Source organism: Arabidopsis lyrata (genome assembly GCF_000004255.2).
Source record: "Arabidopsis lyrata subsp. lyrata unplaced genomic scaffold ARALYscaffold_8, whole genome shotgun sequence".
Taxonomy (NCBI): Eukaryota; Viridiplantae; Streptophyta; class Magnoliopsida; order Brassicales; family Brassicaceae; genus Arabidopsis; species Arabidopsis lyrata.
In genome coordinates this window covers 16,837,973-16,860,990 of record NW_003302548.1, presented here as the reverse complement: position 1 = coordinate 16,860,990, position 23,018 = coordinate 16,837,973, and the positions used below count along the sequence as shown (strand labels likewise).

Below are 23,018 nucleotides of genomic sequence, written 5' to 3'. Positions count from 1 at the left end.
TGCAATCCTCCATTGAAGGCCTCCACTTCAAAACCAGAAACATATCCATTGGATATGACCCTTAGAATCACCCGAGAAGAGCCAAATCTGAAGCAAAACATGATGGAAACAAAACTAGACCTCATTATTGGGTGTAGAACCCTAGAGTCTACCTCTTTATCACCATCCTTCTCATCACCATAGCCATACAACGCATCAGCCTGAATAGATTTTAGATCCTTCAAAACACAATCTAGCTTTAGGATTCGCCCCCAAACAAGCCACCATCTATCCCGACTCAACACTTCCCCACGAAGACATCGCAGCTCCTTTAACTCGCATTCATATTCCAAAATCAAGATCAAAACCAAAACTCCCCCATTTAAAAGTTCCCCGGAAACCACCCAAATGCTGTCCCCAACCCACCATTGAGACCATTTCGAGAAAGACCCATGAACATATCGGATCTCCTTCACCCCACGTCCAGTTCCCAGAATCAAGATCCAACTTACGACACCATATCTAGCAGATCGAGACTCCATTTTCCCTGAAACAATCTTCACTTCTCTCCTCCATTGGCCCCCGATACACAACTTTACTCGCCCAGATCTATCATTTGCTTCCTCACAACCATACTCCTGCTTCCCCCAAGAGATAGAATCTCCTCTAACCCATTGACAACCTGCCTTGACTACCAAAATATTCCTCAAAACCAATCGTATCCCAAAAATAAAAACCCCATCAAACCATTCGATGAAGATCCCAAAGAAACCCAAGACTCCCTGATTCTCTATTGCTTGAGACCATAAACGCATGGCCGGATTACATCTCAGTCGAAACCATCGGCAAAGTGCCTTTTTTACCAAATTAACCGATAAAACCAATTGAAACCCAAGAGATACACCTCCCTCAAATCCTCCGAGAGAGATCTCAGTCTTCCATACTGAATCCCAATCCACCCTCGCCGCAAAAAACAAACGCATGGTCGGGTGATTACCCTAGCGCCGTCACCATCTCCAACTTTTCTCGGGAGCTTTTTTCATGTTTTTTATTTGAGAACCCTTTGAGAGACTACTTTTACACATGTCAGCATATTATTGGTTTTAAATATTTTTTTGTTATTTAAAATTAAAATAAATAACTAAATTAAATAATATATATTAGAATAATATATTTGAGAGACTTTCAAAGTCTCTATGCACGCACATGCTCTAACGGTGGAGAATAAGGAAGGGATGATGAGCATGTGTGGACTGGTAGATAGAATATCAACGGTGGAGAATTATAGAAACAAAAAAGGAAAAGATCTTACGGTCATAAGATTAGCTTCAATCCTAAGTGAAAACCCCCTCCAATTTTTTTTTTTTTATCTTTCTCAAGTTTCCCAATAAGGAAAAACGAAAAAGACAGCCAGTAATAAATAGCGTAGCGTCATTCCTAAGCAACAAAGCCTCACAACTATGTTTTTAAAACCCTCTCGTTCGTCGCCTTGTTTCGATCTCCTCTCGCAAACCCGAAACTAAAAATGGTAAAATTCTCCTCTTTGCTTTCTTCTTCTTCTTCTACGATTAGATTACGTTCCGGGGAGAAGGATTTTTCCGGTGCTAGGGACTAGGGTTTAGGGGTTTTCACTGTCTCAGATCCGCTGATGTCTTTGTTTATGTGTTTAGGCTATACCTAATCAGCAAATCGTCCATAATGGAGGCACAGGTACTCTTATCCGAATTTTTATCTTCTTTTGAATATACTTAGACGCAATTGAGGTTTTGATGATGTACTGAGGTTTGGTTACGTTGATGGTGATTGGGTGATCCAGAAGAGATCTTATCAGTGAATGAGGATAAGAAGAAACCTGCTCGTGGTGGTGGTAAGCGAAAGAGGACCACCAAGAAGGAAATTGAGAAGAAAGGTGTAAAGAAAGCCCGAGCGACCAAAACAAAGGAAGAGCCTGAGTACTTTGAAGAGAAACGTAATCTGGTATGCTTTTGCTTGCTAACCTTAGTCTATGTATAGTACTGCTTATGTATGATTCATCACTTGAATTTCAATGCAATTTGGGTCTTCCGTTATTTAATCTATTGGCAATTCACATGTGCGCCTTGTTTTGTATGTTTATCAGGAAGATTTGTGGAAGGTTGCATCTCCGGTGGGAATTGAGGTATAATATATTGTTTTGAGGAATTATATTTATTTGGCTTTAACATATCATCGGAGATTCGGAGTTTGTACTTTGTACTGTCTCCATTAGATGTTCTTTTGCTCATTTTGTTAAATTATGATGGCAGTGGGAAGAATTTGATAATCTTTATAAATGCAATTGGCAGTTCAAAAGTCTTGAAGTAAGTTTTTTTTGGATTTACACCTTCTCCATTTTTCTAGTCTATTGTCGATGAGATTCTGGTATTGACGTTTCTTCTTCTTCTTTGTGTCAGGAAGCATTAGAGGAAGGAGGAATGCTCTATGGGAAGAAAGTCTTTGTTTTTGTCGTCACTCCAGAACGTTAGCCCGCTGTTTCTCCCTCCGGCTTATCTTTTTCTTTAACTTGTTTCAATCCTCTTTTAACATTTGTTTCTCTATATTTTTACAGCTCAGTTGCTCACCTACAAAGATGCTGTCAAGGTTGTCAATATCCCAACAGTTATATAATGTATAGCGTTAGAGCATTTTGACTGGGAAGCATCATCTTGTGGTGCTAGTTCGCCTTTCATTAACGGATACCTCGGGAAAGCTGATCAAGTTTTTGATATGGAAACTTCAGAACCAAGAAATAGCTCATCAAGTCATTCGATATGGAATCTTCAGACATAGCTTTTATGCCTATATAGTTAGAAAAAGCCAAGTTTGAGTCACTCTTTATTTTTTTTATTAATGAGTTTCTCTACTCTCGTTTAGAAATACATCAGTAGTAATAAGTATTTTCCAATCCCCTAAGAAGCTGTGGGATGATTGACCTTGTAACATAAGTTCTTGCAAGCAAGCCCCTCCTTGATTCACGAGTTCACCCATTCTGATGTCTTTTTGTTTTCTTGCAGCCACTATTGGTGTTGAGGTCCATCCTCTTGATTTCTTCACTAACTGTGGCAAGATCCGTTTTTACTGTTGGGATACTGCTGGCCAAGAGAAATTTGGTGGTCTGAGGGATGGTTACTAGTAAGTACTGATTATGATTTAAAGCTCAATAGCATGATCGCTAGCTAGCAACATGAAAAGCTATATATAAGGTTATTGTTGCAAATACTTTGTTGGATACAAAATATGTGTTTTGTTTTGTTACAGTATCCATGGGCAATGTGCCATCATCATGTTTGATGTCACAGCACGTCTGACATACAAGAATGTTCCAACATGGCACCGTGATCTTTGCAGGTATGAACTCACACGCAGAAGCTAGACCTTCTAGACCTTTGTTGTTTGTGGCATATTGCTAAACGATAATGTCATCAAATTTCATGCTGCAGGGTCTGTGAAAACATCCCAATTGTTCTTTGCGGGAATAAAGTTGATGTGAAGAACAGGCAAGTCAAGGCCAAGCAAGTAACATTCCACAGGAAGAAGAATCTCCAGTATTACGAAATATCTGCCAAGAGCAACTACAATTTCGAGAAGCCATTCTTGTACCTTGCTAGAAAACTGGCTGGCGACAAAAACCTTCACTTTGTCGAGTCACCTGCTCTTGCTCCACCAGAGGTTCACATCGACCATGCTGCTCAGCAGAAGAACGAGGCTGATCTCATTGCGGCTGCAAGTCAGCCACTCCCGGATGATGATGACGACGCTTTCGAGTAAAACACTGTCTACCGTGGGAAGCCGTTACTTTTTCTTTTCCAGGTTCTCCTAGGTTTGTTTTGATGTTACATCGGTCTTTTATAACCAAATTGGGGACATATTGGAATTGTTCCGTTGGGAATAGATCGAGTTATATTTTCGACCCCAAAGAGATTTGTAGCCAAGTCTTTTCTGCCCAAGAATATTATACAAGAGTCTTGAAATTTTCTGCACTTTTGCAAGCATCTCTGTTCATTTGGTCGATTAAATTGGTGTAATTGGTGGATTTTCTGAATCGACCATCTTGTGATTGAAATTCTTAAGTTGAACCCAAAAAAAAAAAAAAGGTAATTGAAATTGTTAGTTTAGTCACTAAAAGCCAGATCTTTGCATTCCCGCCCAGAGTAGGCTAGTAGTACCTCAAAGGCAGGCAAGTTTAAACGGAATTAAAGAGTTTCAAGTATTTGAGATTAGTTACAAAGTAAAGTTCATAACTAACATAATAGTAAAAAAAAAGATAGCACTCAAAGATAAACCTTATAGTTTACATCATCTTTGCCAGAGCTATTTTCACTTATAAACAACAGAAATAGCGAAAGATAACATTATTAGAAAAAATGCCTTATAGATAATAATCTTGAAGAAAGAATATTTTTGTTATTTCAACAACAAGAAGCTTTGAGATATGGCCACTACATTCACGTTTTGCCAAAAGCAGTTACAAATCATTTATAGGACGACAACACTTACAGTCAGTCTCAACAAAGGGAGTTTATCGAATAGCACCAGTCATATTAGCGCCACCGAGGTTTGCCCCTTCCAAATGCTGTTACATAAAGAAACTTAAAGATTCACCATTTAAGCATTTACTCAGAAACTTAAAGAAAAAGTAGAAAAAAAAAAAAAGATTAAACCAATAACTGGCCAATATCAATCTGTGCATGTATGTTTTTCCAATACCGAAGTATTGGTTTTGGACTTACCGCTTCTCGCAGATTCACATGCCTCAAGTAAGCTCGTTGAAGGTTTGCTCCTTTGAAGTTGGCATTACTCAATTTTGCACCCTATACCAGATATATGTATGATCTAATTAAAACCGCAACTAAACACTAAATTAAGAGCCACATATCACTTATCCGTCTCATCACAAACTCGTCCAGACTACACTAAGCACATATCAAATTAAGGCTGAATATATATTGTCAATAAAAGGAATTGCTTACCTTCAAATTTGCACCTTCTAGATTTGCTCCTTCTAAGTTGGCATTTGTAAGGTCCGCATTCTGTTAGGTAAGAAAGAGAATCAAACATTATCACCGAATCACGCTATGCTCATAAATACCTTCTGGATAAGTGGGATTGAAAGGTGGATTAAACCGGCAATTGATAACCACTGTCATGGTGAAAAGTCTAAGCTAAAACTATAATTCTACAGACTACTTAAGGCACCTGCAAGTGTGCAGTGCGGAGATCTGCACCACAGAAGCTGCAATCCACTAAGCAGGCATCTACAGTACAAAAGTAGGATCATATTAGTCAAATTATGTTTAGATGTAAAAACCTTTCATGGCAGTCTGAAAGATCACTAACAAGCAAGATTAGGCTTATATGCACCTTGTAAATTTGCACTCTGAAGATTTGTACCAGCTAACAACGCTCCTCTAAGATTTGCACCGGTAAACTCACACCTTTAATAGGATGGAAAAAATTTAAATCTTTCAGGAAATGTTACCAAGTACAGATGATCATATGTAATGGGATTTGAAAATTTCTTACTCGCGCAAAATAGCATTGTGAAAGATGGAGCCTGCAGCATCAGCATCCTGTTTGAGCATTTAGTAATTCAGTAGATATGATTAAGCAAATGTTCAAGGAAACTCCCATGATATGATGATATATTCTTCTCACATAGCACAAAAAAAAGTTGATAGTGATATAACATATTTACCCGAAATTTGGCACATTGAAGATTTGTACGAGAGAAAAACACATTCCTGAGACAAGCATAGCTGAAATCCACAAGGGATAGATCCTACATTATTCAAAGATAAATATTCAGACAATAAATACGAAATGGTTACTTCTAGACACTGACTAAGACGAAGCTCTTCTTCCTGGAGAGGTTTACTAATCCCATGATGTTGATAAAATATAAAGACACTCACTAAGACAGCAGATGTGTAATCCAGTTGAAAATATCAAATAAATATGTTCTTAGAAATGTAACTGCAAGTTCTTTTTAAACTCCAGGTTAAAACAACAAGAATCATTTAGCCTATATGTTCTATTAATTTTACTCCACAGAAGTTTATCCAACCCACAAATGATCTTCGAAACAACTGTTTTGAGGATCAGAAATGCAGTGAGTACAAATCAGCTAATAGCATGGTAACCTACAAGAATCTAAGATTAAGAAATATTACTAGTTTAGAAAGATCGATTCCAGAAAGATTAACTCCTCGGAACCTGACTCTTTCGGATTGTATACATTTGATGATATCTATACGCGTTAATTCAGCTTCTACTTCACCAACTTCTCTTCTCGAATCTTTTATTCCATCTTTCAGCCCCTAAAATAGGAAGAGAATGCAAATGTATTTCATCTCCAGCAAAAATGAAAAAAAAAAAAAAGGAGAATAGTAAGGTAAAAGAAAAGCTTAGCTTACAAGAAGCTGATAGTAGTCTGCTTCGCGCAAAAGTTCAGAACAATCAGGATCTGACAAACTTGGAGCAACGCCATCACGCAACCAATTTAGAATATGACGGAAGTGCTTTCCATCCCTGTCTATGAATACATATCCCTGCAACAATAAAATCAACTAATTTAGTGGTTATACTTCGTCACAAGTGCACATATGCATACAGCGTAAGCCTTTCCTCGTTTGAAGCTCGCCCTAAACTTTAAGGCTATGCCATCCTAAGGTGCTGCTAAATGGAAAGAGCATACTACTCATACATATAAAGGTGAGTGTATATATTGTTATGTGTAACAGATTTCTGGTACATGGCTTCAAATATACGTTGACTCGATTCTTATATTCTGAAGCAAATCTTAAAGTGGGTAGCTAAAATCACAGTCTCTCTACATAACTAAATTTTAATTTATCGTTAAATCAAGGCTACTCGATACAAGGACCAACTAGTCTGAACTAACATCATCCTGAAACAAGTAATTGGATTGCAATCAAGTAACATAGAATGCAATATTTACCTTCTTGGATTCCTGGCACATTGCATGTCGACCACTAAACATCGCTGCGAGCATTGAGTCTGGCTCACGGATAGTCAAAGTATCAATGGTCGTACAAAATTTCTTTCCACCTACATGAACACAACATTTTTTTGAGGAGCTAAGTCTCGTGAAAGAAAAAAGGTTTTACTCTACTCTGAAGATGGTTGAGGAACCACAAAAATATCTAAGAGGAGAAAAAACACTGTTCTGTCCTTATCACAGTTAATTATGATCAACCCATGAAACGTTGGGTTTACAACTGAAACCTAAGCGCCAAAGTTTTCATTTTTCTAGAGAAACTTTACTGAAATTGAGAATGCACCATCTCAATTACAGAATCCAGAAACATAACGAATATAAGATAACCAAGCACATTCTTTCTCACACGATTTAGCTACCACTTCTACTTAATCAATAGTACTAATTGATTCAAATTTAAACATTTTGGATCAAAAAGGATTGATTTTTCACAAGATTTAAAACTTTTAACTAAGTGATGAGTAATGGGATTTCAAGAGAAATATAAATGGAAGAAATTTACCAATGTTAAGACGAACCCTGGAAGACAAGTCAGAGCTCGTCTCCATGAGAGAGATAGCACCAAGCTTTGACCTGTGAACAGACTATCACTTGATGATGATGATGATGCCTACATAACATAACTTAAAGCCTAAACAGAACTAGAGTTCACAAAATCTCGAATCTCTTTGCGGTCTAATTCTATTGAAATTTTGAACATTTCATAGCAAAATACTGCGATCCAGTAACTCAAATTCATTCACAATACGAGGGTTACTCAGATTTCGTAAAAAAATTGAATGAAAAATGGATTGGATTTCACAAGTAGAAAGTGTAAATTTTACCTGAGAATATTTCGTCTTTTGGGTTCTTGTTTGATTTTGCTGAGAGTTTTGGTCGAGGAGACAGAGAAAAGATAGATTCTTATTGATTCCGATTTTAAGGCAAATAAATGGGCTTAAAAGGATTAGATAGAAGCCCAAACCACATATTCAAGCCCAATATAAAAGTTTACAAACCCACATAGAGTTTAATAGATAGAAACAGTTTCGCCAAGAGGTTTGGTTCGGCAGATAGGGCAAGAAGGCTTCATTTTCAGCCACGTCATAACACAGTCTCTATGAAAAACATGGGAACATGGTAACTCCATGCGACTCACCTCACTAGATAATTCCGTCAAACATATCGGACAATCCATCGCCGGAACCAGACAAGTACCCTTTTGTTTACAACAACAATCAATCCTCACCCATTGTTCCACGTCCACTTTAACGTCAACTTCTACCCTCAAACCTCCTCCTCTTCCGCGGCGGCGGTTGCTGAACTTAACTGATTCTGTTGAGATGTAACGGACAAGACGTTCTTGAATCGAATGCGGGAGATACATCGCCGACAAGATGATCATGACGTGCTCGAGACATGTTTCTTGAGAGACAAGAAACTTTTTTGGGATGCTGTCTTCGAGTTGAAGTGCACGATCGCGATGACGTTCAATAGTGGTCTTAAGTTCGTGTCCATCGAGATTTTCATGACGAATCCGTAGATTTGGCTGATATGTTACGGTGAAAGAGTACGAATCTGATTCTTCTACCTGAAAAGCCCTGAGATGAATGATTTCTTGTGTGGTCTTCTTCCGGAGAAAGCAACGATTAATGACTCGATCAGTTTCGTTAGTTGAGGTTGAGATAAGTTCATGCTTGTAGCTGTCCCTCATGGTTGGTGTGGTATGAACCAAAAGGAACAGACCCTAATCTCTCTCTTGAACGATAACTAATTAGATCTTATGTTTTTTTTTGAACTTTTACTCTCTATTGTTGTGTAAAGATATAAGGACGATTTGCAAAACTAGCCATTTTTTATAATGAAACTAGATTAGGATCCGTCCGATGTGCGGGTTTTAAAGTCGTTTAGGAACAGAAGTTTTCAATTTTTCTTTTAATTCTCCGACAATTTATTTATTAGTGACTATATATGATTTTACTCACTGACAGAAATGTAAGATTTTTTACTATATTAAGTACAATATTTGTTGGTTGTCACCTTATTAATTTAATAGATTAGTCATTTGATATTTCCTTCTGTTGACTATACTTTAATTTTTTTTAGAGATTTACACCAAAAATTTATATAGTTTACAGTACACAATTTTGTTGATAACACTATTTCAATGCTTTTGTAATTATTATTTTGTAAAATTTTGCACATAAATGGTAAGATTTAGTATGTAGGTAAAATCAGGTAAAAATCTTGTTTTTCCGCAAAATAAGCTTTATGCCGGTCCAACAAAAATGGTAGTTCGAAGAAAAGTTTTTTTTGTAACGCTCTTTCTATATATTATTCAAAATTGTAGACAATATTAGTTTTAAAATTATGTAAAATTGTGTTAAATATTTTATTAAACAACGATTTTTTGTGAAATTGATTTTATGACTTGTTTTAAGATATACCTATAATTATTATAATAATAATTTGGTGGTCTTCAGAAACATAAAATAAATTGAGATAGCCCTAAACGATTATTTAATCCATGGGACTGGTGCCTACAACAACAATTAGTGGGAGAAAACAAAAAGAAATCGTATTAGTGGGTGATTGGTTAGACTTTAGCTGTAAATTATTTGCTGTAGAATTTTGGCTCTAATGTGTAAGCTGTAGCTGTAACTGTAGATTTTAGGAATATCGAATTTTGACAGTAAATTATTAGTTGTAATTATAAATTATGATTAGTAAATATTTGAATTTTTATTTATAAATTACATTTTCTTAAATTATATTATAGTTAATAAAATTATTTAATAGCAATTATATAATAAAAAACAACACAAATTTATGCATATATGTTAAATGGAATCTATATAAACATATAAATCATTTATATAAATGATTAAAATATTTGATATGGTATTCATATAATAACTACATATTAATTGAAAAGAATATACACATATAAGTTTTTTCGTTCAATATATATATATATATATATATATATATAGTATATATAACAAACGAGACTATACATGGTATTTATATTATTTGTATATATCCATTTACACGAGAAAAGAAAAAATTAGAAGAGAAATAAAAAAACCTACAGCACTTAAAAGCAAAAAATATTAAGCGTTGTAGAAAATTTAAGATCTACGGTCAAAACAAACCTACAGCTACATCCCAACCACAGCTACGTCCCAACCAATCACACCCTTAATTCGAGAAGAAAGTTACAACACCTTAATTTCTGCAACATTTTGATAAAGTTGACTCCAAAACTGACTAATTTAAGCATCAATATTGGTTTGAGAATCACAAGGAGGATCAAAGGGACTAAAAGCTCTATAGGCAGAAATTACAGAGAGAAATAAGAAAAAGAAAAGAACAAAGACATGAAGTCCCAAAGCAATTGTGAGTTTTGAACAATAATGTGGATAAGAAGAACACATTTCACTCCATGTCACTATTTTGTCTCCTTTGTTAAGTAAATACACTATCTCTGTTGCTCCTGCTACTGATGTGGTCATCACATAAGCTAAAACCTTCATACACAAGAAAATAGAAAAATTATTCACTTACATAAGAATTTGCATACTAGATTTTGATTAAAGATTGAGTAGACTTAAACATAAACCTGGTCAGGAACAAAGAAGAGCCAAGCTTTGGAGACTAAACATGTGACCCATAAAGAGATAGTAGAGAGCAGAGCATAAATAGCAGATATGGCACTCACACCAACCATATACCTACAAATAACTAATCAATTAATAATTATAAAATACTAACTCAAAAATTGAAAGAGAAAGTAAAGAGTAAGTTTACTTGAGACCCATGATGGAGTTGTAGTCTAAATTGCCATAGTCAGGGTTGGATTCATGGTTAGTGACAGTTAACCAGATGGTTGCAACACTGAGAGGAACCACACTGAGTCTGAGACATGAATCTATGATTTTCAAAGACATATGAGCTTGTGGTTGCTGCTGCTTTGAAGAACTGCTTCTCTCTTCTTCTCTTGTGTTGTTGTTGTTGGCTCTCATCTCTGGTTAACTGGATCTTAAACTCAAATGTCTTTTCTTGATTTTGTGTGTGGTCTTGGAGAGGAAGAAAGCTATAAAAATTCTTAACTTCATTCTCAGTTAGATTATCCATCTCTTTATATATAAAATAAATATGTAGATTATCTGTGTGTTTGTGGTCACAAGACATATAAAAACAAATTATAATAGATACAAAAAAAGTTCCTTTAATTTCTACTCTTTTATGATTAATCTTTTAAAACCGCGTGGAAAAAAAGGAGGAAGTGATTTTCCATATAAAAATGATAAGACTAGAAAAACTTGCAAATGTGAATATGGTGGATTAAGCATCCTAATCAAGAGTTCTTTTTTTCACGGTCTCCGGATTGTATGTAACTTTGTATAATAAGATTTGCCATTTTGGTAACTTTTATAGCGATTATTAAAATTAGAAAATTGATGTAAAAAAAGATTAGTGATTTGATAAATTTATTTCGAGTGGCACCAAAAATCTGGTAGTGGAAGTGACAGGGACGAGGCACAAGTGCGGTGGTTGCTGGTAGCGAGACAGATCGACATTTGGCTTCGTCTTGGTGGGCTTCATATAAATCATCATGGCTTTGGATTAATTAATACTACTTTACTTGAGATAATCCAAATATTGAGATGCTTATTATTTTTAAAATCGTTACTAAACATTAGTTCGTTCTTTATTTAACCTTCACCGTTGCCAAACTGAGCTACTGTCAAATGGTGATTAATTTAATTTGGGGCTAATATATACAGAAGAGTTTTGTGTTGTAACCGACTCTACTATTTAAACTATGTTGTTTTATTGAATGTTTTTTGTCGGTGTTGTTTGATTACATTTTTTGGTGGCCAAATTTTGATAATGTGTAAAGTGTAATAATTGTTTTTTTCACCACCATATTTTAGTTTTTATGATGTGGGAGCCCATAACAACTTTTTTATTAACGGTAGTGATATTTTTTCGGGACATAAAGTGGTGACATTAGCATATGTCAAGGTGATGTCACATCATAGTTCAAAGAGTTTTACAACAACAAAATTGATCGACCATAGGAAGTCTGCATTTCACATCATTATTATTATTTCCATCTTTTTCAGATTTCGCAATTTGGGTTTAGGTTTAGATTCAGTGAGAAAATTATCAAAATAAAAAATAACTTCATAGTATTTCATAATTCGGTTTGAGTAATAGCTTTGAATTTACGTCGGTTTGGTTCTATTTACTGTGGTTTGGTAGCTTCAGATTGGGCTAGATAGGTTTACTTCAAAACCTACTAAGATAAATGGGTCATCATGTTTGTGTTTTCACATCATGTTTCATTATTTTAAAAGAAAAAAAAATTGTGATTTGGTTGGTTTGTTCGAATCTAGTAGTTTGGACGATTCACGTTTATGTAATCTCGTGATACGAGAACAATTCCACTCCTTTCTAAAAAGTGGTTCTCTCTTTTACCTCTATTTTATTTTTGAGGTTAGTTTATCAATGCACATGTGGAATAGTTGTAGTCCTTGATGCATTGAATTTATACATAATGGGGAGTTACTGAAAAAAAGTAGAAAAGATGAAGGATTTAACAATGAAAGAGTTGGAAAACTTTGAAGGTTAGAAAGTGAAAGTAATGAATGGTCTCTTACTTATGTACTGGGGAGGTAACAATGTTTATCAACAACAATTCAGTTTTACGTTGCTGCAAGTTTTGTTGATTTAATAGTACTCTGCCAATTGATTTCACCGGTTAAATCTAATATATACATCAACATGAAATCATTCGATGATTCAATCTTGGCCTACTCACGATTTTCTTCAGCATCATGTTCATAACTTCGAATATTCTACAAAATCCATCCGTAGCCATGAACTACTATGATCGGTTCCAAATCATTAAGTAATACACATTCTTAATTTCTTATGATGATGATCAGCATCAGCTTTTGAATGATCACTCTCTTCCATTGCTTGACCAGTCAAGGATTGTTGACAACAAGAAGCAAGTGTTGTATCCATTAATTAATGTCCAAATGCATAATCAGAGGGTCAAGAGGTTCACTTGGATCATGATTCAAGTTCAACAATATGTGCTAAGACATTAGCTAAAGGCAACACATAGATAGCCATCATTCGTTCATTACCCATTGGATCAAACAACAGAAGCATATAGACAAACTTTTACCATTGATATGACAGAGACTAAGTAAACCAAGACCAGTGTTCCATATGCGGTAATACCACCAAGCAAACGAAATTCATTTACACCTATAGACAATCTTCGGTAACCATATGGGCAGAAGGCAAACATTGTTATCCATCACAACAAACAGAGAGAACAACAAAACTTCTAGCATTTAGATGTTTAGACTAAGCAAAACAAAGAAATGACTAAGGTAACATAGCCTATGTATCAATTACAATCTAGCAAGAAGATAACAAAATTGAAAAAAATATATGTAGTCTCTGGAGGAATAATATCATTACTCTTTGAATCATCAAGTATTTGATCAATCTTCCAAAACAGCTACAACATTTAGAGTTAGATATTACATCATTAAGAATCCCAAAATGATCAATATATAGTGAAGGAATCTATAATCAAATCCAAATTGGAAGATATCAAATCATCAACACAAACATTAAATTAACAAAGGTAAAACCATCAATTGAATGATTGAAACACACAATTTATTGAGAATTTAATGATTCATATAGTGAGTCTTATGAGAGTATTGAACATTTTACCCCAATTGTATCATCAGATTACAGATTTGGAAGAAACTAGTTTAACTCAATGAGCAATAACATCACTACTCAACACACTACTGGGTTCAACAAGAACTGAATTTATAGGAGGATTGATATTCATCATCATCATCGACGAGACAGATCTAGCAGCGGCTAATTTCTTCCTCTGATAACTATAAGGACCGTAGATCTTTCTTAGAAGATGTGGTACCTGATCTATGGTCAGATTTCGCGCCGCCGCTGCTTCATCAACAGAGTTCTGAGATGGTGAAATCGGATCTAGTAGTTGCGAGAGGGAGGAGCGAGATACGAGAGATGTTTTCGTAGTCGTAGTTGTAGATCTAGCGTTGATTCTCGAGTTTCGGATCTGAGCAAGCGCTCCTGGTTTTAAGTAGCGGTGGTATCCGTCGCTTCTTCTCGCCGGAGATTTAGAGATATCCTTCATGTTTACGATTAGGTTAAGCTTGGTGAAAGAGATAGAAGAATCTGAGGATTCAGAGAGAGAGATTGTTGAAGATAAGTGATTGAAGATTGGGGATCTAAGGATTTTTGTAATCGAGTGAGAGCGGCGGGAAAATCGGCGTTAGGGGGGAAACTATGACTCTCTTTAGGGTTTTGAAAAGTCACCAAGAGCGGGAGTTTTTTTTTTTGAGTCACGTGGTATCGACACGAACCGGGTCCGATCCACTTGGGGGGCTGCACGTGAGAGCAATTATTCTCTGCCTCCCAAACCAAATTCTAAACGTGAATATTTTTAACTTGTTCTCCAATATCCAATTATATTGGTACACGTGTCTAATTCATGACGAAACGAAATAAATATCAAACTTATGTTGACTTTCCAAATAAATATTAAACTTATGTTGACTTTCCAAATAAACACCAAACTTTCATTGACTTGGCCATATTAGGCATGACGTTAAGTGAGTTAACAGACAATGTTAACGGGATTAATTTTCTGTTAACAGACCCGCTAATTAAAAATGACAGTATTGTTGAACTATAATCAAATCTCATCTAAGTCATATAACCTAAAATCGTATTCCTATAAGTTAGTTATTTACGTAAGAGTCACGAATGTACGTACGTATAGTTGTGTCTGTTCGTAAAGTTGTGTCTTTTCGATTAACACATGTACGTATACGTTGTTTCGTGTTGTATAAATAGATCGAGTCAAACTCAATAACATCATTGTTTGTAATACATTTTATCTTATCAATAAAAATCAAGTTTCTTCATATTCTATTTTTCATTTTGGTTTTGTTCTTCAATACTCTGTTAAAACAAAGTTCGTTTGTTGATCAAAACACTAACAAGTATTCCTTCTAAACATAAAACGACGTTGTTTTGTATTAACTGTTCAATAAAATCTCGAGTTTCAAATCATACTCTATTTAGGGTTAGGGATTTTGCTCGATTTGGGGATCTAAGATTGACTTTAGGGATTTAATTCAATCGTTACGACAAAACGACGTCGTTTTGTTGTTATATGAAACAATGTTGTTATCAATTAACATATATGTTAACAGAAAATTACCTCCGTTTACGAGATCTATTAACTCACTTAACGTCGTACCTAATATGGCCAGATCAACGGAAGTTTGATATTTATTTGGAAAGTCAACATAAGTTTGATATTTATTTGGAAAGTCAACATAAGTTTGATATTTATTTTGTTTTGTCATGAGTTGAGAATTTAGTAACCCACTTAACGTCGTACCTAATATGATCAGGTCAACGGAAGTTTGATATTTGTTTGGAAAATCAATGAAAGTTTGGTGTTTATTTGGAAAGTCAACAAAAGTTTAATATTTATTTGGAAAGTCAACATAAGTTTGATATTTATTTTGTTTCGTCATGAGGATTTAAATCAACGTTTTGAATAAGTTTGAGATTTTAACGACATTTTTCCCAATTTTAAACGTGAATATTTTTAACTTGTTCTCCAATATCCAATTATATTGGTACACGTGTCTAATCTCAGAGACACATAAATATCTTATAGCCGCCTGTTTCATACCACCGTTTGATTACTTTAGCCACCGTTGTTTTAAGTCTCTATAATTAAGTGGCGGTTTCACTCTCCTCACCACTAATCTCATATTTCAAACTGTACTTTTAGTCTCTCTCAAATTTCTCACAGCTCTAAGTGAAACGAGCACCGATTATGGACACTAAGATCGGATCCATCGACGTTTGTAACCCGACCCATGACGATATCGGCGGTCCTCCAAACGGCGGTGTCTCTACCGTCCAAAACTCAAGTCCACTTCACTCCATCACCGTCAGCCCCTGCGAGGCGACTCTTGGCCGTTACTTAGCAAGACGGTTAGTCGAAATCGGAGTCACCGATGTTTTTTCCGTTCCTGGTGATTTCAACCTAACGCTTCTCGATCACCTCATCGCCGAACCAAGCCTCAAGCTGATCGGTTGCTGTAACGAGCTTAACGCCGGATACGCTGCTGACGGTTACGCCAGATCTCGCGGTGTTGGTGCGTGCGTCGTTACGTTCACCGTCGGTGGATTGAGTGTCTTGAACGCGATAGCCGGTGCTTATAGTGAGAATCTGCCTTTGATTTGCATCGTCGGTGGTCCAAACTCCAACGATTACGGCACCAATAGGATTCTTCATCATACGATTGGTTTACCTGATTTCACTCAAGAGCTTAGGTGTTTTCAAGCTGTTACTTGTTATCAAGCTGTGATTAATAACTTGGAAGAAGCTCATGAACTCATCGATACTGCGATTTCAACTGCTTTGAAAGAAAGCAAACCTGTTTATATCAGTATCAGCTGTAATTTGCCGGCGATTCCTCTTCCGACTTTTAGTCGTCATCCTGTTCCGTTCATGCTTACGCCGAAGGTGAGTAATCAGATGGGTATAGATGCGGCGGTAGAGGCAGCTGCTGAATTCTTGAACAAAGCTGTGAAGCCAGTTCTTGTTGGTGGGCCTAAAATGCGGGTTGCGAAAGCCGCGGATGCTTTTGTTGAGCTTGCTGATGCTTCTGGTTATGGTCTTGCTGTGATGCCTTCTGCTAAAGGACAAGTACCTGAGCATCACAAGCATTTTATAGGGACGTATTGGGGAGCTGTGAGTACAGCTTTCTGTGCTGAAATTGTTGAATCTGCGGATGCTTATTTGTTTGCAGGTCCAATTTTCAACGATTACAGTTCTGTTGGGTACTCTCTGCTTCTCAAGAAAGAGAAAGCGATCATTGTGCAGCCTGATCGGGTTACTATTGGTAACGGACCTGCGTTTGGGTGTGTTCTTATGAAGGATTTTCTTAGCGGGTTGGCTAAACGAATTAAGCACAACAACACTTCTTATGAGAATTACCACAGGATCTTTGTCCCAGAAGGAAAGCCTTTGAGAGATAACCCAAATGAGCCTTTGAGGGTTAATGTGCTGTTCCAACACATTCAAAATATGCTCTCTTCTGAAACTGCTGTGCTTGCTGAGACAGGAGATTCCTGGTTCAATTGTCAGAAGCTGAAGCTCCCTGAAGGATGCGGTTACGAATTCCAAATGCAGTACGGATCAATTGGTTGGTCAGTGGGTGCTACTCTGGGCTATGCTCAAGCCATGCCAAACAGGCGTGTCATTGCTTGTATTGGAGATGGTAGTTTCCAGGTAACTGCTCAGGATGTATCTACGATGATACGGTGTGGGCAAAAGACCATAATCTTCCTCATCAACAACGGAGGCTACACAATTGAGGTGGAGATTCACGATGGTCCTTACAATGTCATAAAGAACTGGAACTACACAGCCTTTGTCGATGCCATCCACAATGGAGAAGGAAAATGCTGGACTGCCAAGGTGAGATGCGAGGAGGAGCTTGTGAAAGCGATCAACACGGCAACCAATGAGGAAAAAGATAGCTTTTGTTTCATTGAAGTGATAGTGCACAAAGACGATACAAGCAAGGAGCTTTTGGAGTGGGGTTCTAGAGTCTCTGCTGCCAATAGTCGTCCCCCAAATCCTCAGTAGAGTCAATAGATGCAATCAACTTATATATATATTTCCATTTGGTAGTTTCTTCGCCGTTTTATGTAAAGTAGTGTGTATCCTTTTACACCCATCTGGATGGGAAAACAATGTGTGTCCCCTTGAGGATATAAGCTGTTTGAGTGCCTAAATAACAAACTGTTTCCTCTGCTTCGTCTTTCGTCCTCAGCTTTTCGCAGATTCATCAGAGCTATGGTCTTTGTGTTTTGGATTGGTATGTTGATTGTCTTACGAAAGTTGAGATCCCATCCAAAGATGCCAGTGATTCTTTTAAAGGCAGTTGGTAGAGTCCTTTCTTTTCTCATTAATGCTAATTTTTGTTTTTTTGCTTTCTGTTTTTTTGGTTCATGGCTAAATTTGATCTTGTTTCTATGAGGGATTGCAATGAATAGTCTTGGTAGCGATCCACTGGTGTACAAAACAAATTCATCGCTGTGCTGTTGTGATGTGACAAATCTTTCACAGTTGGCGATAATTTATGACTTAAGTAGGATTAAATAGCTTATTCCATAGCAATTCTCCCTGTTGGTCTTGCCTTTGATCACTCTGTCCAAATTTATGATGCAGCTTGAATCCGCAGGAACTGGGATTGGTGGCCTTCAAATCCAAAGCTGTTGCATTCAGTGGTTCACCTGTTGTTTCCCTTTGCTGTGTAAAAGGTAAAGTTGAGAGTCCATTAAACTAAAGCTTTGGCTAGTTACATGGTCTATACTAAGATTGACAAGAAAGCCTTATAGCAACTTCATTTCTCTTGTTCATTTTTGATGCTTGTAAAGCTTGTGGTAGTATTTAGATATATCTTCAAATGAGAATTGTCGACTTTGATTTACCCATCACGTCATTATCTGTTGATTAATGGTCTGAATCAGTTGATATCCCTCTTTTTATGTCGAATATGACCACAAATCCACCTGGTCCCCGTGAAGTGAAGGATGCTTATTGCTTATTGAACTTTGGAGACAACATAACCACAAGCAGCATTTCCCCAGCAGGAACTATCCACGAGGATAGTCCTGCTGCAAAGTTTCTCATAGAACGGTATTCGATGTGTCGTTATGATTTCAATTCTTATGGAAGTCGTTGAGGAAACCATGAGGTGATGAAACGCGGCACCTTTGCCAGTACGTGTCTTGTAAACAAGCTCTTAAATGGAGAAGTTGGCCCCAAGACAGTTCACATTCCTACAGGAGAGAAAATTTGCATTTATGATGCAGCAAGTGTGAGTAAGATTTGTATTACAAACTCCAAAAGCTTAAACCATCACTTATGTTCATTTTATCATATCTGCAGAGATACAAGACCGCTGGACAGGATACGATCATACTAGCTGGTGCAGAGTATGGAAGTGGTAGCTCTCGGGATTGGGCTGCAAAGGGTCCAATGCTTCTGGTAACCATACATGATATTTGTTATATCATACATTTAATAGTCTTTTCGACGGCTTAGTTATTTCAGTGTAACCTAAGAGATTTTAACAATAACTAGGGAGTGAAAGCTATCATTGCCAAGAGCTTTAATAGAGTCCACCGCAGCAACTTGGCTAGTATAAGGATTGTTCCTCTGTGTTTCAAGTCCGGTGAAGATGCAGAAACCCTTGGACTAACTGGCCATGAACGCTACACAATCCACCTTCCTAGCAATGTCAATGAGATAAAACCAGGCCAGGACATAACTGTGACCACTGACACTGCTAATTCTTTTGTCTGCACTTTGCGGTTAGACACAGAGGTAATCACAAAAGCTTTGTCTAGATTTGATTGTGACCATATATTTGATGGTCTGACTTGGTTGATTGGAATTGATCAGGTGGAATTGGCATGCTATAATCATGGCGGTATGCTTTCGTATATCATTCGAAGTTTGAGCAATGAGTGAGTGAGTTTGCTGTTCCATGGTGCAAAGGTGTTGTTTTATATGCCATTCTTTAACAAAACTTTCAAGAGTCTTAAAATCACAACTAGGATATGACCCGCGGGTTAATTATTTGATTTTTTTATTTTTATAAATTGATGAATTTATTGTGTATAATATTTTTTGTTGTATACCGCGGGTCACATGCGTTGTATCTAAAATAAAAAATTTTAAGTTGTATTTGTTTTGTTTAGTGTTTAAGATTGTATAATTGTATTTTGATTTGTTATTTATAGGATTTCACCTGTGGTATATTGTCTCGTATTAATATTGACCCAAACCCGTCCAACCATATAATCTAAAATGAAATTAAACATCATTTTGTTATTTTTTTAATAACACTTTTATTTAAATGTCATATAATTCGAGTTAATTTGAAAGTTGCTTTCAAATAGTTTCCATGTATATTTTTAAATTAGTGTTTGTTTTTGGACCAACCCGTAAAAACAATTTATAATTGTATCTTAAAATACTAATTAGGATTTCACCCGTGATATACTGTCCCATTTTAGATAATTGTAAAAATTAAAGAAAGATCCGAATGACTCAATTTCGGGTCTGAATAAAATAACGACATGATTAAATGCTCAATTTGTTCTTAAAAATGTTAATATAGATTACACACATATTTTTATTCATCGATTGAGTAATATATGTCCGTTTTAAAAAATTTGAATTGTAACATATGCAGAAAAAAAAAAACTAAAATTTACTAACTATTTATATATTTTATAATAATTTAAAATAATATAAATATAAGATCAAATAAAAGTGAAATAAGAATCATATATTTATGTTTAAATTAGGTAGAGAGGTTTTAGGAAATTAGTGCAAAATTGTTATATTAGCATTAAATCATCATATTTGATTTCTTTATCTATAAAAATCGTGGAGAATATACCATAAATAAAGCATTTAAATATAGTAATTAGTTGAGAAAGTATATATATTTAAGATTTTATTAATTATTTTCGTTTTTTAATTTTGCCAAAATTTAAGGAAAGATCCGATTGAAGATTTCCGGGTCAAAATTAAATAAATTTGACCAGATTTGGGTACCCAAAAACTGCTGCAAAAATGTATAGTAGATTTAGTCTAAAAATAAAGGTATCGAACAAATTGCAATAAGACGGTCTCTTCTTCTTTTGTCAGACAACCACAGATATCGAATAATACGAAATCATAATAGCTATTGACTTCGAGATTCTTCGAGCAAGTGTTGATATTGGACCCACTTGGTGGCTCTTATTACACGACCGTTTTATTATATTTTCTTTTAATGGGCCTACACGGATGCGCGTCCATTATACGCAAAGAGAGTAATTATTCTCTGCGTCTCCCACCAATTAAATTATTCTTAACGTGAAACCTTCCACTTGGTCACTAATTCGTGCTTATCCATACACGTGTCTATAAAATAATAGATCTACGGCTACGATTTAACCGCCATAAAAAGAAGATTTATGGTAAAAAAAAAAATCCCTATACAAAACCTTCCTTTAGCATTCTTCTTCATCAATTGAATTAACAAAAATCCAAAGACTCTATCGTCTTCTTCCTCAACAACACCTTCAGGTACGATTTCTTCTCTCTTTCGTAGATTTGATCTTTGATTGATTGTTCTGGAATTTTTTTATTGGATTAGGGCTTTGATTCATTCAGTCTTCGTTGTTTCGTTTTATGAATCAGATAGGTTTGATTTTGCTTTCTGTTTTCTTTGTATGGTTTTGATTTCTGATTTTGAAGGAAAAATTAGAGATTCTCTCATAGTCATGCGACTTGATTGTTATGGTTTGATAAGTTTGATGTTAATTTATTATTGGTCAATTTGGGGGTTTTGTTTGAGATTAGATTCCAATATATACTCTGTTCTTGATTGTTTATTGTTGATAAAGACTAGACTTTGGTTCTTCATTGTTTATTGTTGATTGGAATCTAAACTTGGTTTTCGTATTTTGTTTTGCAGAGAGAATCAAACAGCTTTAGAGCAGTTTCTTAGTTCAAAGTAACCAAGTTTACATGGTTGAGCTAGACATTCAGATTCCATCAGCATTCGATCCTTTTGCAGAAGCCAAAGATTCAGATGCACCAGGAGCTAAAGAGAACATTCACATCCGAATCCAGCAGAGGAATGGGAAAAAGAGCTTGACGACTGTTCAAGGGCTAAAGAAAGAGTATAGCTACGAGAGGATTCTCAAGGATTTGAAGAAAGACTTTTGCTGCAACGGGAACGTTGTGCAGGACAAAGAGCTAGGCAAGATCATTCAGCTTCAAGGTGATCAAAGGAAGAAAGTGTCTCAGTTCTTGGTCCAAACTGGGATTGCTAAGAAGGATCAGATCAAGATCCACGGTTTCTAAATCGAATCCGAATTGGATCGTTTGAACTATTATTTATGCGAATAATTGGTGTGTGTGAACAATATTAGGAGTTTTTAAAAGCTTTGGTTTTCTTCTTGTTGACTTTTGCAATGATAATAAATATTTCGATTGTTCTAATTTTCTTACTCTTCCTTTACTTGCAAAAGAAGAAAATATGATTGTGAAAGTTGAAAAACGAAAGAGAAAAAAAAAGTTAGAAAAAACTGATGTTGAATCAGGGTGGACTTAGCCCCCAAATCCTTGTCATCATTGTCGAATAGGGGCGGATTTTGCCGGTCGTCATCGCAATCGCGTTTGCGTCTATTGTCATCACGTTGCCGACGATTGTTGTTGCTTGGTTCGACGTGATTTTCTTCGTACGGCCTGTTAATTTGATGGATCAAGAAATGAGATAAGAAGTTGAATGTCGTCCGCTGTGTGTGTATGAGAATCAAGAGTAAACAATAATTTTGCAATTGGAATCAGAATAACTAATTATCGACGAATCTGAAGTTAAACCGGGATTTGATTGTAAACCAAGTTGGTACATTTTTCTAATTACCCAATATTTTTTGCAAAAATAAGTCCAAGATTGAATGGGCTTAAATCTTTTAATTATTTGGGCTAATAATCCAAAAAGAGGGATTATTTATATTACTTCGTACCGAACCGAAAATTTGAAAATAACCGAATAAATACTAAATTTTATAACCGAAATAACTGTAACCGAATCGGTACCGAACCAAAATATTTCGGGTAACCGAAATATCCGAAATACAATTATATTTTCAAAATAATTAATTATTCATATATCAAATAATCAAAAATACTTGAATAATATATAAAAATAGTAAAAAAAATACTCGAAAATAACCGAAAAATATCACAAAATATCCGAAAATACTCACAAATAACCGAAATATCAGAAAATATCCTATGCAAAATAACCGAATGAATATTAAATTCTAAAACCGA

At 35.8% G+C, this 23,018-nt stretch overlaps 9 protein-coding genes across 9 annotated transcripts; 5 read left to right on the top strand and 4 right to left on the bottom strand.

Moving 5' to 3' along the window:
* Nucleotides 1–1,200: 1,200 nt before the first annotated feature.
* LOC110229072 lies at nt 1,201–2,970 on the top strand. Its single transcript, XM_021027898.1, has 7 exons — nt 1,201–1,507; nt 1,650–1,689; nt 1,796–1,956; nt 2,099–2,137; nt 2,265–2,318; nt 2,412–2,478; nt 2,567–2,970. The coding sequence occupies exons 1-7, from the start codon at nt 1,505–1,507 to the stop codon at nt 2,623–2,625; spliced, it is 423 nt and encodes a 140-aa protein (XP_020883557.1). The 5' UTR covers nt 1,201–1,504; the 3' UTR covers nt 2,626–2,970.
* LOC9300446 (GTP-binding nuclear protein Ran-2) lies at nt 2,898–3,969 on the top strand. Its single transcript, XM_021027889.1, has 3 exons — nt 2,898–3,129; nt 3,256–3,345; nt 3,438–3,969. Exons 1-3 carry the CDS (start codon nt 2,990–2,992, stop codon nt 3,763–3,765), a joined length of 558 nt encoding a protein of 185 aa, XP_020883548.1. The 5' UTR covers nt 2,898–2,989; the 3' UTR covers nt 3,766–3,969.
* Nucleotides 3,970–4,264: 295 nt separating this feature from the next.
* Nucleotides 4,265–7,882, bottom strand: LOC9300445 (FH protein interacting protein FIP2). The gene is made up of 12 exons (XM_002864323.2): nt 7,840–7,882; nt 7,518–7,588; nt 6,956–7,065; nt 6,411–6,545; nt 6,168–6,314; nt 5,693–5,776; nt 5,521–5,567; nt 5,359–5,432; nt 5,194–5,252; nt 4,968–5,027; nt 4,728–4,808; nt 4,265–4,570 (listed from the first exon to the last, which is right to left on the bottom strand). The coding sequence occupies exons 2-12, from the start codon at nt 7,561–7,563 to the stop codon at nt 4,517–4,519; spliced, it is 897 nt and encodes a 298-aa protein (XP_002864369.1). The 5' UTR covers nt 7,564–7,588; nt 7,840–7,882; the 3' UTR covers nt 4,265–4,516.
* A 14-nt stretch (nt 7,883–7,896) lies between these two features.
* Nucleotides 7,897–9,006, bottom strand: LOC9300444 (uncharacterized ATP-dependent helicase IRC20). Its single transcript, XM_002864322.2, has one exon. It carries the CDS (start codon nt 8,706–8,708, stop codon nt 8,025–8,027), a length of 684 nt encoding a protein of 227 aa, XP_002864368.1. The 5' UTR covers nt 8,709–9,006; the 3' UTR covers nt 7,897–8,024.
* Nucleotides 9,007–10,222: 1,216 nt separating this feature from the next.
* On the bottom strand, nt 10,223–11,171 carry LOC9300443 (CASP-like protein 2D1). The gene is made up of 3 exons (XM_002864321.2): nt 10,805–11,171; nt 10,617–10,728; nt 10,223–10,524 (listed from the first exon to the last, which is right to left on the bottom strand). Exons 1-3 carry the CDS (start codon nt 11,017–11,019, stop codon nt 10,270–10,272), a joined length of 582 nt encoding a protein of 193 aa, XP_002864367.1. The 5' UTR covers nt 11,020–11,171; the 3' UTR covers nt 10,223–10,269.
* A 2,512-nt stretch (nt 11,172–13,683) lies between these two features.
* On the bottom strand, nt 13,684–14,453 carry LOC9302144. Its single transcript, XM_021015640.1, has one exon. It carries the CDS (start codon nt 14,208–14,210, stop codon nt 13,809–13,811), a length of 402 nt encoding a protein of 133 aa, XP_020871299.1. The 5' UTR covers nt 14,211–14,453; the 3' UTR covers nt 13,684–13,808.
* Nucleotides 14,454–15,790: 1,337 nt separating this feature from the next.
* LOC9302143 (pyruvate decarboxylase 2) lies at nt 15,791–17,928 on the top strand. The gene has a single exon (XM_002866023.2). It carries the CDS (start codon nt 15,933–15,935, stop codon nt 17,754–17,756), a length of 1,824 nt encoding a protein of 607 aa, XP_002866069.1. The 5' UTR covers nt 15,791–15,932; the 3' UTR covers nt 17,757–17,928.
* Nucleotides 17,929–18,021: 93 nt separating this feature from the next.
* On the top strand, nt 18,022–19,725 carry LOC9302142 (aconitate hydratase, cytoplasmic). The gene is made up of 4 exons (XM_021016232.1): nt 18,022–18,993; nt 19,065–19,163; nt 19,260–19,502; nt 19,581–19,725. Exons 1-4 carry the CDS (start codon nt 18,874–18,876, stop codon nt 19,647–19,649), a joined length of 531 nt encoding a protein of 176 aa, XP_020871891.1. The 5' UTR covers nt 18,022–18,873; the 3' UTR covers nt 19,650–19,725.
* A 1,427-nt stretch (nt 19,726–21,152) lies between these two features.
* LOC9302141 (protein translation factor SUI1 homolog) lies at nt 21,153–22,183 on the top strand. The gene is made up of 2 exons (XM_002866021.2): nt 21,153–21,260; nt 21,652–22,183. Exon 2 carries the CDS (start codon nt 21,705–21,707, stop codon nt 22,041–22,043), a length of 339 nt encoding a protein of 112 aa, XP_002866067.1. The 5' UTR covers nt 21,153–21,260; nt 21,652–21,704; the 3' UTR covers nt 22,044–22,183.
* The last annotated feature ends 835 nt before the right edge of the window (nt 22,184–23,018 follow it).

Excerpts from the sequence above, each read along its gene's own strand:
- LOC9300443 (XM_002864321.2), bottom strand. The coding sequence starts at position 11,019 with ATGAGAGCCAACAACAACAACACAAGAGAAGAAGAGAGAAGCAGTTCT. Across the intron at positions 10,729-10,804 it reads AACTCCATCATGGGTCTCAA|GTATATGGTTGGTGTGAGTG; the intron begins GTAAACTTACTC and ends AGTTATTTGTAG. Across the intron at positions 10,525-10,616 it reads TCTTCTTTGTTCCTGACCAG|GTTTTAGCTTATGTGATGAC; the intron begins GTTTATGTTTAA and ends TTGTGTATGAAG.
- LOC9302142 (XM_021016232.1), top strand. The coding sequence starts at position 18,874 with ATGAAACGCGGCACCTTTGCCAGTACGTGTCTTGTAAACAAGCTCTTA. Across the intron at positions 18,994-19,064 it reads GCATTTATGATGCAGCAAGT|AGATACAAGACCGCTGGACA; the intron begins GTGAGTAAGATT and ends TCATATCTGCAG. Across the intron at positions 19,503-19,580 it reads CTTTGCGGTTAGACACAGAG|GTGGAATTGGCATGCTATAA; the intron begins GTAATCACAAAA and ends GGAATTGATCAG.
- LOC9300444 (XM_002864322.2), bottom strand. The coding sequence starts at position 8,708 with ATGAGGGACAGCTACAAGCATGAACTTATCTCAACCTCAACTAACGAA.
- LOC9302144 (XM_021015640.1), bottom strand. The coding sequence starts at position 14,210 with ATGAAGGATATCTCTAAATCTCCGGCGAGAAGAAGCGACGGATACCAC.
- LOC9302143 (XM_002866023.2), top strand. The coding sequence starts at position 15,933 with ATGGACACTAAGATCGGATCCATCGACGTTTGTAACCCGACCCATGAC.
- LOC9302141 (XM_002866021.2), top strand. The coding sequence starts at position 21,705 with ATGGTTGAGCTAGACATTCAGATTCCATCAGCATTCGATCCTTTTGCA.
- LOC9300446 (XM_021027889.1), top strand. The coding sequence starts at position 2,990 with ATGTCTTTTTGTTTTCTTGCAGCCACTATTGGTGTTGAGGTCCATCCT. Across the intron at positions 3,130-3,255 it reads GGTCTGAGGGATGGTTACTA|TATCCATGGGCAATGTGCCA; the intron begins GTAAGTACTGAT and ends GTTTTGTTACAG. Across the intron at positions 3,346-3,437 it reads TGGCACCGTGATCTTTGCAG|GGTCTGTGAAAACATCCCAA; the intron begins GTATGAACTCAC and ends TTCATGCTGCAG.
- LOC110229072 (XM_021027898.1), top strand. Across the intron at positions 2,319-2,411 it reads GGCAGTTCAAAAGTCTTGAA|GAAGCATTAGAGGAAGGAGG; the intron begins GTAAGTTTTTTT and ends TCTTTGTGTCAG. Across the intron at positions 2,479-2,566 it reads TTTTGTCGTCACTCCAGAAC|CTCAGTTGCTCACCTACAAA; the intron begins GTTAGCCCGCTG and ends ATATTTTTACAG.
- LOC9300445 (XM_002864323.2), bottom strand. The coding sequence starts at position 7,563 with ATGGAGACGAGCTCTGACTTGTCTTCCAGGGTTCGTCTTAACATTG. Across the intron at positions 6,315-6,410 it reads CAGACTACTATCAGCTTCTT|GGGCTGAAAGATGGAATAAA; the intron begins GTAAGCTAAGCT and ends TTCCTATTTTAG. Across the intron at positions 5,777-6,167 it reads GAATCGATCTTTCTAAACTA|GATCTATCCCTTGTGGATTT; the intron begins GTAATATTTCTT and ends TGAATAATGTAG.